At 47.5% G+C, this 12,505-nt stretch overlaps 1 protein-coding gene across 1 annotated transcript; it reads left to right on the top strand.

The window, feature by feature from the left end:
• The first annotated feature begins 1,606 nt into the window (after nt 1-1,606).
• Nucleotides 1,607-11,956, top strand: FAM110C (family with sequence similarity 110 member C). The gene is made up of 2 exons (XM_005886714.3): nt 1,607-2,880; nt 6,482-11,956. The coding sequence occupies exon 1, from the start codon at nt 1,947-1,949 to the stop codon at nt 2,853-2,855; it is 909 nt and encodes a 302-aa protein (XP_005886776.2). The 5' UTR covers nt 1,607-1,946; the 3' UTR covers nt 2,856-2,880; nt 6,482-11,956.
• Nucleotides 11,957-12,505: the final 549 nt, after the last annotated feature.

The following is a 12,505-nucleotide window of genomic DNA, read 5'->3' as shown; positions in this document are numbered from 1 at the left end:
TGTTGTAAAGCAATTGTCTTCCAAATAAAAAAATTTTTAAAAAGAAAATCTGATCTGTACCAGACATAGCGCTAAGCCCTTTATATGCCTAATCTCATTAATCAATGTCCCAGCCGGTGGGAGTAATGCGGTCCAGTTTACAGTGGAGCAACCTGGCCCTAACAAGGAACACCGAGAAGTTCAACCTGACAGCCTCTCCAGAAGCCAGGGCAGAGACCTCATTTAGTGCTCACTAAAGAGCAGTGAATGTTCTAAGCTATACAAATGAAGATTTTTACAAATGACAGAGCAAAGGCCCTGAGAGATTTGTTTTCTGTCCAATGGAACGTAGCTAATAAATGGTGGACCCAGGCTCAGACAAATCCCAGATCCCCTATGCTTAGGAGTTCTCTCTCTCTGAACTGCTGCAACTGCCCCAGTGTAAACATGAAAAGGAGGCATTTGGGGCTAAGCAATTAAAAATATGTGTTTTCTCTGACTGACAATAGACACGGTGGCCTGAGTAAAAGCTGGGCTTTGGGCTCCCACCAGGCCCTCCCACCACCAGTATGCTATCTGTCCATCCCTGGAGCTAGCGGAGGCTCCATCTCTCTCTCTCTCTCTCTCTCTCTCTCAGCCAGTTTCAGGGCCACAGGCATCTTTTCACTTCAGTGTGGCATTTTCTGGTGACAGTAACTGGGTAGCCTGGTTCTCAGGAGACCTGGTTTCTTGTGTTTCTATCACTGACTATAGGATATAACCTCAGAGAAACTCCAGGTCTGAAGACCCATTTGGCACCTGCTGGGATTCTGGGTGGTTGGTGCTCAGTGGGTGCAGGTTTGCCAAACCTGTTTGAAATCATTGAGCTTCTGCCCCTGCTCACTCACCACCAGTCCGCTTGGTGCCCATTGGCATTTCTGTTAAAAAAAAAAAAACAAACAAAAAAACAAAACCATCAGACCCAGACCTGAGGCAGCTAGTTGCCCGCAGCCAGGTGTTGCTCCGCACCAGGCGCACTCAGCCTCAACCTTGAAAGGTCAGCGTACCATGGAGTTGGTTTCACAGGAGATAACGTGGCCATATCACTGTCTGGCAGATATCGTTAGTCCTTTGTCCAACTTTAGAAATAATGGAATTTTGGCAATGTTCTCCCTTAGACTTTTTCAGCATTCCTAGACTGATTCACTCCCCTGGTGAACCCGTGGTTTCCGTATTACACTGATTACGGTAAAAACAGCAGTCTTCTGGGAATGTGTTCAGGCTTTTCCCGAATCCCTGAGCCTTGCCTCCGCAGTCGCTGCTGTCTCTCGAGCCCTGGCATCAGACGGTCCAGTCTGGTCGGGCCACCGGCAGGCCGTCTGGCTGAGCCTGGACCCAGTCCCGGTTCCTGGTTCCCTTCTGCCTGACACACAGACTGACCTGTCCTGCGGCGCGTCATAGCCGTTTCTTTCCTACAGTTTAAGAGGAGTGCCCTGCAAGAGCACTCCAGGAAATTAAAGTCACTTTTCAAACATCCCGAGGTCACTTTAAGAATTCAAAGGGCAGGAGACACCTGCCGGGTGGGGGGGTGGCGCCGGAGCCGCTCTGCCCTCCCGGCTCCGGAAGTGCCGGCGTCGGAGGAGACCGCGCCCCGCGGCCGGGAGGGGCGGTGGGCCCCCGGGGCCGCACCGACTTGGCCCCTCCCCGCCCCTCTGCCTTGCGGGCCCGCGGGGCTCGGCCCTGACCCCGGAGCAGGTCCGCGCGAAGCCCGGCGGGACCCTGAACAGGCGGGCGGGCCCGGCGCGAGGCGAGGGCGGGCCGGGAGGGGCGGGGCCGGCAGGCGGTACTTCAGTCCGAGCGGACTCTGCCCCCGCCCCGGGCGGCCGGGCACCGGGGCGCCGCTGCTCACACGGAACCGACTCCGGAGCTGGTCCGCTGACGACCGCGCGCAGTCCGAGAGCGTCTCCGCAGTGGGCCGGGCCTGGAGGATGCGCGCTCTGGACGCCCCCGCGAGCGCGCGGCTCTTGTCCCGGGACTCCGGGACCCCCGCGGCCCCGGACGCGGCTGGGCCGGCTCGCAGGAGCGCGGTGGAGAGGCTGGCGGCCGACCGCGCCAAGTACGTGCGCGGCCCGCCTAGGACCGGCCCAGGCCCGGCTGGCGGGGGCAGCAGCCCCGAGGCGACCGGAGGGCAGGCGTGCGTCCCCGGGCCCGGGGTGCGCAGGGTTATAGCGCGGAAGCCGCTAAGGCCGGACTCGCTGGTCATATACCGTCAGAAGTGCGAGTTCGCCCGAGCGTCGGGAGCCGACAGCCCCAGGGCAAGCCTGGTGAAGAAGCTCTTCCAGGGGCCGAGCAAGGACAAGACGCCCGAGCCTCCCGGCGCCGCCCGGGTGGGAGCGGAGTGGGGGGTCAGGGCCCAGGGGGCCGCCCGGGCCGAGCCTGGCCCCTCCACGGCCCCCGCGCCCGCCCGGTCCGTCGGGACGCCCCCCAGGGTCCCGGCTGCGCCCCGCGGCGCGGAGCTGCTGGGGGCGAGGCGCCGGGGGCTGCAGCGCTCGCAGTCCGACCTCAGCTCGCGCTACTCCGCGTCCTTGGCCGAATCGGACACTTTCTTCCAGTACTGCGGCCTGGAGCCCGACGTGGTGGAGGCGCTCGGGCGGGAGAACTTCTCGGCTGAGTCGGACCGCGGCGCCCTCAAGGTCCGCAGCGTGAGCGTGGCCACCTCCGACAGCGGCTTCTCCCGGCGCAGCGGGGAAGACGAGGGGCTGCAGGAGGAGGAGCTGGCGGAGCAGGTGCCCAGCACCACCTCGGTGGTCGAGAGGAACGCGCGCATCATTAAGTGGCTGTACACCTGCAAGAAGGCCAAGGAGACGCCCGGCCAGGGGCTGCAGGGCCCCGCGTGACAGACCCCAGGAGACCCGGGCCGAGGTGTGCGTCCGGGGCCCGGGAGGGCTGTCTGTGAGGCGCGCCTGTGAGGTGCTGGGGAGGGACCGAGCCGGGGAACCCTGCCTTCTAAAGTAACTCGGGCCGAGAGACAGCCGCAGGGGCGCCTGCGTCAGAAGGCTGCCAGACCCGGCCTGTGCCGGTTCTCCCGGGTGTGCGGCTTCTAGCTGCCAGAAAAGGTAACTCTGTACACTAAGTACATCCCAGTTGGCTTATTACTGTAGAAAGAGGAGAAATGGGCATTCCAAATGCTCCGTCAGAAAGTGCTTTTACACCTCTGCTGTTTCCCTGCGTTGAAATAGCCTGAGAGCTCTGCGTGGGTCCAGAGCTTTGATGCCGGCTGACCGGTCAGGTCCGCGGGGACCCTGGGGGGACTGCGATCTCCCCTCCCCAGAAAGGAAGGCTGTGCGCTTCCTTGAGGCCTTCACCGACCGAGCCGAGAGGGAGGAGGACTTCTCTACAGGATCTTCTCAGCCATTTGACACTCATTTAGCTCTAAAAGATTTTTGCCTAAATTTTGTTCAGATTGTTTCGAGACCTTTCTAAGGAGATGCGTTGGGGCAGCTTTGTGCCCAAGAAAGAGCTTCAGTTTTTTTTTTAATTGAGGGAGGGACTAGATCATAACTAATGTCTTAGAGTTCCACTTGGCAGTGATTCTGTGTTTTATTTGCCTCTGATGATAGCAGGGGAGGTGTATTTCTTCCCCTTGGAGTCAGTATCTCAAGGCTGATCTCAGGAAGTTTTTTCCTCAAGGAAGTAAGGAATGTTTATTTTCACTGTCACCTCTATGGAGAGGGTATCTCTGGGGTAGTGAAGGGAGAAGGGAAGATACTTTTTCAGGGTTCTCTTTGAGAACCAAGATTTTAAGCACTACAGCATCTTGTTTTCTCTGACCCTGCACTGACGACTTGCTATAAATGTTTGTAAAATTAATGTGATAGAAGTATTTTGTCTGCCCTTGAGATAAACTAATTTAAGACATGGTATCAGTCTTCAGCACGGTGGGGGAGTCTGCACTAAGACGCCTTTGCACACAGCTCACCTGTGTTTGAGGCCTGAAAAATGCCTAACTTCCCCAAGTGGCCATGGTCTTAATACAGATGTGACAATTCATGAAAAGGATTCAGTGTTCTTTTGAATTCAGAAGGGTCATGACTTACAGACTCCCTTGTAGTTTATTGAGGATTATTGCATTTTCCCTAACCTGAGTCCCCACAGAATGTATAAAGGGAATCAGAATTTAAACTAAAAGCAGTACATGAACTCGTACTTTTCACCAGTTGTCTTGGGGCCTGAGGTGAGTGACTGCTGGCCAGGGTTAGGGTTGGCCATGAACACCTTGATATGGTGGAGGGAAGCTGCAGAGGCTGGCTTGTCCCAGAGGGTCATGGTGTAGCAGATGGAGCCCTCAGTGGGGAGTTGGGAGCCTGTCTTCTGTAGCAATCACTCCCCCACTTTTAGCTTAGGCTCCCATTGTCCATAAAATGAACGTGGATAGCAGAGGGTTTCCCACCTCTATACTTTGTAATTCCATATAGTCTGAAATGTGTTTGTGTTCCATGACTGTAACCTAGAAAAGGAAAACAACAACAACAGAAAAACTGTTGTCTATTGTGACAGGACTTTTATAGCAAAGGGAAGTAGTTGAGGCCAGAGGAAAGTGGCACGGGGTTGGGGACTGCCCGGGATGACTCTGCAGGAGAACAGAGGTGCACTCACTCACCAGCTCCCTCCCTCTTCACAGTGCTGCTTTTTCAAGTGGAGGACCGTATCACCTGTCTTCTGAGCTGTTTCCTGTTATTGTTCAGAGAAGGGAGATGGTTGTTACACAGAACCTGCCCAGTTTGCTGTGTGTCAATGGCAAGCATCAGCTCTGTAAAGATTTTCTCTACAAATTTACTCTCATAGACCCCAAACAGCTCAAGTTCTTTGAACTTCAACCCAAGAGACCTAAGGGCTTGCTGCTTGGAGAATTGTGAGGAAGAAATGCATGTCCTTTCTCCGACTTATGGCAGGCCTCCCATTTTAATTAATTGAAGGACAGGAAGATGAGTAAACACCAGTAGACAGTGAATTTTCATGAATTTTACACTGGGCAATAGAATACTAAAATTATCAGTCATGGGTTCCAGTGGAATGTCCTCATTCTCCAAATGAGGACAATGTCTGTCATGACCACAGTCCCCTCAATTCACTACCTTCAGATATGAAATCCCCTCTGAAAAAGAGTCAGGACAGACTCCAGACCCTTCACCTTCGTTGGTGAGAGTCTTCTGGCAGCCTGAACAAAATGCAGCTGACCTTTTGTCACAGGATTACTTGCCTGAGAATAGTTCCCTAACTTCTGGAAGCTGTGGAAACAAAACTACAGCTGTAATTTTTCTCTAGTTTATTGTGACATTTGTGTTGGAACCCATACAGATTTGTTTTAGGATTTCATGAAAAATTCAGAAAATTTGAGATGAATGAAGATGTCTTTTCTAGGTGAAAAAGAAAATATATTTTATGTGAAGGTTTTTGTCCTCTTGGTATATAGAGGTACTATAAAGTAAAATAAAAATATTCCATCCAGAATTAAATAAGTTCATAAATTTATTACCCCATGGATTAAAAATGTTTACTTTTCAAAAGTGAGACCATCAGAGATAGAGAATGACTTATAGAAGCTGCATGCGATTCCACTGGGCTCCATGACTGACGGTTATACGTGGATAATTTTGGTATCATATATCCCAGTGTAAAATTCATGAAAACCACTCTTCCGTCTACTGGTGTTTAATCATCTTCCTGTCCTTCAGTTCATTAAAATGGGAGGCCTGCCAAAATTTAGGTTTCTGGTTTTCTATCTTTTGCATAGAATATATGTTACTGATTTTAATATCGTTATAAAAGAATGGCAACTTGTCCTTTGAATTTTTTAGGGATAAATATTGTTCAATTTTAAAGCAAAAATACCAGACATTCCCCAGCTCTTTTCACACTTCTCTTTGATAATGTGGGGTAACTGGAAGCTGGGCGGTAGAACTGTCTGAGCATCTGCACAGATGCAATGGAGCATGGAGCAGACAAACGGGACACCCCTGCCTTCCCACTTCTGTCTTTTCCAACTAGCTGGGTAGTTCGTACTCACCAACTAGGACTGCATTTTAGGTGAGCGCAGTGACCTGAGCTGTAATAAGGCTGCCTCCATCATCAGCCCAGCCCCAGAGTCTTTCAGAGAGGACTGTGTTTGAAAGGGCAGAACCTGTTTGCGTTTTAAATTTTGTTTGTATTGCTTGCTCTGTGTTCTGTTTTGTTGTCCAGCTCTGTGCTAGTGAGCACTGGCCTTACCGATCAACATTCAAAGAAATTTCTCTTTACTGCCTCAGAAAAAGGCCTACAGGGAAATGGATACAGAGCAACCAGATGATAGCTATGTTTGCTACTTATTTCTTTTCAAAGTTTTAAATGCACAAAGGAGATGTGTGAAATACAGAAGGTATCATAAAACCAAAGACTGCAGGGACCAAACTTTGTAATTCAGTGCTTGGCTTTATAACTTTTGCCTAGACTGGTGTTGATTGATAGCTTTTTCCTTACTCCTCAGGAAGCAAGCCTTCTGGACGATGGGGACTCCTTGCAGTATGTCTGGATGACTGGGACCCCAGCCCATCTTCACTGCCAGGTTCTGTCTAGAGTACCCAAGTATCCATATAATTGCTCTTTCCCAGGAATAAAACACACCACTGAAGACGTTTGTCATTTCAGAAGTTTGGAATGCTGTGGAGAAGGTGGGAACACAGAACTGGAAATTAGCTGAGTTTTAACTGTTATGACATAGCTGAAGCTCTGGGAAATATTTTCTTGTGTTAGGTGGATCTATTTTTGCTTCCAGAGGGCAGCAGAAGAAGGAAAAGCTGCTTGGAAATATCTTCAAGGGCATCTTTCTGAGTGGCTTGCTGACAAATAGGCACCATGATACATTTTAATGATCATTAATTTTGAAAGGAAAAAAGGCAAAGAGCATGAAATTCAAACACAAATGCCATGGTATTTACTGCTTTCAACCATACTGGACAGATTGGCACTATTTAAATCAAAGTTCTGTGATCATAAGAAGATGTATGCTACACAAATACTGTGGTTAACAAAGAGCAAACACATGCTCACACTTGCACATTCACACATAGACCTCCCTTTCTAAGTACCGCCGTACCATAAACTACAGTGAATTCCAGCTGTGCAATTGATCATCTTACGAGGTGAATCAGAAAGCACTTTTACAACCACTGGAGAGCTGCAGGGTCACTGAGTGCCACTCCGGATGGGCTGTGGACATGCAGTGGTAACATAAAAAGATAAAGAGTTGAAATACTGCTAGGAAACCTTTCTGTGTACCTGGACAGTTTCTTGAGAATTGGCAGAATACTGAAGCTTCTTCCTTCAAATCTGTATCAGTGGTCCTCTTCTGCAGCACCATGTCGGATATGCCTCCTTGGTTCTCTTGTCCCCAGCTTCCGAAAAGGATAAAAAAGACCTCTATTTAGGCAGAACATGGACTCATGACATGTGAAATGCCCTACATTTTGGTCTGCTTCGCACCCTCATCTATCATGCAGTCATTCCAAATTTGGCAGCAGTTCGCTCTGTCTGAATAGGATGTTTGAAACAAGGGCATCCCCTTGGGCAGCTGGGAGACTGTCGGGTTGGAGTGTTCTTGGTAAGGAGTTACTGTGACCCTAAACCTGTCCTGGCTCATGACACTCAGAGTAAATACATTTCAAGTTCAGAACCTTCGGAGAGAAGTTTGTGTATCCGTGAAAACGACCCAAAGACAATCTGTCACCCAGTCAAAGTTCACAATGTTTCATCAAAATACATCTAAGAATATAATTATTAGAACAGGGAGGGAAGAGAAATAGGTTTCTCAAAAGTAAAATATTTTATAAACCAATTGTGATACATTCATGTATTTGTTTAATACTGTATTCTACTTTTGTAACTTTTGCTGTGAGAATAGGTCCTAGAGTTAAATATTTATTTTTATATGAGTATTGGTCTTCAGATAGTTTTCTGACATTTCACATGGTTTTGGTTTTTATCAGTATACTTTTCGTCATTCTGTCCTTAGTTATCGTTCTGTATGTTGTTTAATTGAATTTTCCATGTGACTCAGCAGCATGTTCGGGACTCTACTGTGCTCAGTGCTGTAGGGCCTTGTTTGTCAGTAAGTCACGGTTGTGCATTTGGGGAGGACACCACTTCAATGTAGACTCTATAAAGACGAAGATTCCCTGCTCTAAGAAAATTTTCCCTGTTTTTTGTTTTTTTTAATGCTATTTTGCTATTCACTATTCACTGGATTATACTTAATTTAAAAGATAATGTCAAAGATGAGAATTTTCTTTAAAGGATCTTTTGTATTTGGAGTTTCCCTTTTTGCAGTTTCCATTAATTTTTTATGTGAATGCTTTAAGTGAAATTGTTATGTGCCTTTCTACTGTCAGAACAGGATAAAGTGTATCCTAGGTCAGATTTATCTGAGATCAAAATGATGTGAACTCTGCCATTCATGTGGGCTTCCCTGGTGGCTCAGTAGTAAAGAATTTGCCTGCAGTGCAGGAGATGCAGGAGACGCGGGTTCAACCCCTGGGTCCTGGGGATCCCCTGGAGGAAGGCATGGCAACCCACTCCAGTACTCTTGCCTAGAGAATCCCATGAACAGAGAAGCCTGGCAGGCTGCAGTCCATAGGGTCGCACAGAGTCCAACATGACTGAAGTGACTAAGCAGCAGAAATAGCTACCAACCACCCATGTAATATATGAAAACCAGGAAAACAAATTGGTTACTGTTTAAAAGCACTGAGATCTTCCAGAAGCATTTGTGTATCAATGACAGTGACTCTATGAAGTAAATGTCAGGGGTGTGTGTGAGGCAGGAATAGGGTGTCCCCAGACCCCAGCAGGATCAGGTTAACACTCCCTCTTGTGTGTCTGGATTCAGGCCTCAGCTCAGGGGCTGAGTGTGTGGCTGGTGGCGGGAAATCCTTTCCTAACTCTGAATTAACCCAAATTGCTGAGTGACTCTGAGACTCAATCAGACTTTGTAGCTCAGTCTGAATAAAAAAGTTTATAATGGGTTTCACAAGGATGAACAATAGTTATTGCTGCAAAATACTTTCATTTGTTCAGGAAAGAATAGCATATTAGGTAATATGATTAAGTACAATGGAAAGGAAAAGTTATTGAAAAATAATTGATAAAACCTGGAAAATAGCTTGACAGTATCTAGTTCTTTAATATATGGATACAGATTACCAGTGCCTCAGACTTAAAGGTAGTTATGTGACTGAAAGGTAGTTATATAACTGAAGTTTCCTCATTATGCATATAGTTTTTAAACTGCTGGTCACTGACGCTGGAATAAAAAGCAGGCTTTATCAAGCGTTGCCCTTTTCAGTGGGTTAAAGGGCAGTGCTACAGTTATTGTTGGTGACGCCATGAAATAGCAGGCCCAGACAATTGTTATGGCAGTCTAAATAGAGTTCTCTTTTTACACACTACTTGCAACATGAGTGCAATATTGTATATTCTGTATCAAAGAAATAAACTATTTTTTGTCATTTTTAATATAGCTTTGGGAATTTGTACAATATGAAAAAATTGAAGCAAGGCTATGGTTATTATAATTACTCATATCTTTTGCTTTCTCCTTCCTAAATATTACAGCAGATTATCAGTCAAAATGAAGAGTGCATTCTAAAACCTGAGCTAGGAGAATCATGTGGCATCCAAAGTCTCCAGTTCTCCCCGGAGCTGGAATACAGTAAAATCAGTTTGAATATTTAGCACATTGGTTTTCTTTGTTTTATCAGTCTTTTGCTTATTTTTTTCCTTCATGGCTTATTAATATTATTGTTGTAAAATGAGTTCAAAGGTAAAATGAGAGTACAGTTTGTAACCTTTCCTGTTAGTTAACTCATTGATGAAGGTAGACTCCATGCCCATCCGCTTTGCTGTCTGTATCTGCCCAAATGGGACACGTGGGCCTGAGCCACGGTCTCTGCGTCACTGTTCTCACCGAGCCAGGCCGGCTGCCCTTTCAGTCCTACCGTGGCTTACACACAACTCCACATAAGCAACCAGAGATCCTTAGGGAGAACCTTAAGGGTTCTTGAGAATAAATGGTTCACCCTGTATTTCCATGGAGATAATGGACAAACCCTCAGGGGCTGGAGCAACTGTAACTGTTCAGAAACAGTCCAGATACTGTGCTGTGTGGCTTCCATTGTAGAATCCAGTAGCAGCTGTCATTTTCTTCCTTCAGGCAAACGTTTCTTACTCTTCTGTTTCTCTTTGTGAAAAACAAAGTGATGCTCAGTGGTTAAGTGTTTAAACCTTGCTTACATTTCCAGTGGTGAAGTAAATTTATATAATCATTGACTGTTCCAGATTGGAAATGTCAAACGAGAAGGAAATTAAGTTCTCAACCAGGAGCTTACACCTCTAGTCGTGGAAGTAGGAGGGAACAGCTCATGGGGAGAAAATACAGAAACATCAGAAAATGTCCTCCTGCTCAATAATATTTTCCTGACTATCTGCTACAATGCCCCCAAATTCTACAATGGTCATCTTTGTGTTATCTCCTTGAAAACTGTCATTAAAATTGAAATGCTTTCTGAAGGTGAGAATGTATTAAACCATTGATAACTATTCATCTTTAAGTCAAAACAGAATAGTAATTGTTTTAGAAAGTGAGAACCCAAGCTGCAGAAGCAGATCTGGAAAGGCAAGCGTGAGGGACGCTCAATTTTGATCTTAAGTAAGACTCTTATCTCAAGTGCCAGATTGGAAATTACCAGCAAACCCCCATCCTGCTGCTGAAGCCCTCATGCTTCTGGGCAGCAGCAGCTGTGACCAGGGACAGTCCGCTGATGATGGCAGAGTCACAGGTGCTCACTTCAGTTCAGTTCAGTCGCTCAGTCGTGTCTGACTCTTTACGACCCCATTAACTGCAGCACGCCAGCCCTCCATGTCCATCACCAACTCCCAGAGTTTACCCAAACTCATGTCCATTGAGTCGGTGATGCCATCCAACCATCTCATCCTGCCCTCAATCTTTCCCAGCATCAGGGTCTTTTCAAATGAGTCAGCTCTTCACATCAGGTAGCCAAAGTATTGGAGTTTCAGCTTCAACATCAGTCCTTCCAATGAACACCCAGGACTGATCTCTAGGATGGACTGGTTGGATCTCCTTGCAGTCCAAGGGACTCTCAAGAGTCTTCTCCAGCACCACAGTTCAAAAGCATCAATTCTTCGGTGCTCAGCTTTCTTTACAGTCCAACTCTCACATCCCTATGTGCCTACTGGAAAAACCATAGCGTTGACTAGATGGACCTTTGTTGGCCAAGTAATGTCTCTGCTTTTTAATATGCTGTCTAGGTTGGTCATAACTTTCCTTCCAAGAGTATGCATCTTTTAATTTCATGGCTGCAGTCACCATCTGCAGTGATTTTGGAGCCCCCCAAAATAAAGTCAGCCACTGTTTCCACTGTTTCCCCATCTGTTTGCCATGGAGTGATGGGACCAGATGCCATGATCTTAGTTTTCTGAATGTTGAACTTTAAGCCAACTTTTTCACTCTCCTCTTTCATTTTCATCAAGAAGCTCTTTAGTTCTTCTTCACTTTCTGCCATGCTTATTGAGGGGCCAAATACTGTACAGTGGGGCTCCCCAGGCTCCTTGCCATTATAAGCTTACATTCTAAGAGGGTTAGATATTTAGTAAGGATACATAGGCAGTCTGATGTTAGGGATGGGAAACATGCAAATGGAAGGAAGGAAGGAGGAAGGTGAGTAAGGTTGTAGAATCAGAAGTGAAGGCAGTAAATAGAATCGAAAGCCTGATTCATGAATTTCAATATGACCCTTTTGGTTTGTGGTTTCTATTTGTTGGCCAGTCTGTCTGAACCATAAATGAAATCCAAAGTCAAGTCAAAAAAAAAAAAGAAGTCAAGCTATGGGAATAAAACATGCAAAATACAAATGGCTTATTTCAATCCCTGGAGGTCCTTCACCCTTCAAATTCATTTGAAGTCTAAATTGAAGAAAAATCAGACACATTACAAATGGGGCCTCGGAGCCTGGTCTTCAGCCAGCCAGAACCTTGTTGTAAAGGACTGTGTGGCTTTCCTGGCTTTTAGGGGAAGTCCGCTTTCCAAATGGAATACAAAGTCAAGGTAGCAAAAAGAGGGGATGTCACAGGCCAGAGCAGACCCTCCCACGAGTCTCCCCTGAGTGCCTTCTGAGCTGTGTCTAGGACACACCCTTGCAGGTGGATGGCTGGGTGCAGGCCCTCAGGACCGCAACACAGACAGTCCAGAACGGGGTTTACTCGAGGTCACTGGAGAGAGCTCCCTCCCCACTTCTTGCAGGTGTGAGTCAGGGCCAGACAGACTGCCCATGTGAGCGTCTGCCAAGGTGGGCAGGCACCCGGGACCACCCACTGTCAAATGAAAGGAGCGCTGGAGACCATGCATCGCCCTCCCAGCCCCCAGGAGGCAGGCACCTCTCGCCGGCCCCGGGCGCCTTCCCAGCGCCGCCCTAGTTGCCGAACACGAGAGGGCGGCCAG

Source organism: Bos mutus, chromosome 8, assembly GCF_027580195.1.
Source record: "Bos mutus isolate GX-2022 chromosome 8, NWIPB_WYAK_1.1, whole genome shotgun sequence".
In the NCBI taxonomy this organism is placed as follows: Eukaryota; Metazoa; Chordata; class Mammalia; order Artiodactyla; family Bovidae; genus Bos; species Bos mutus.
The sequence above is the reverse complement of the archived record's forward strand: the minus strand, read 5'-3'. Positions and strand labels throughout refer to the sequence as shown.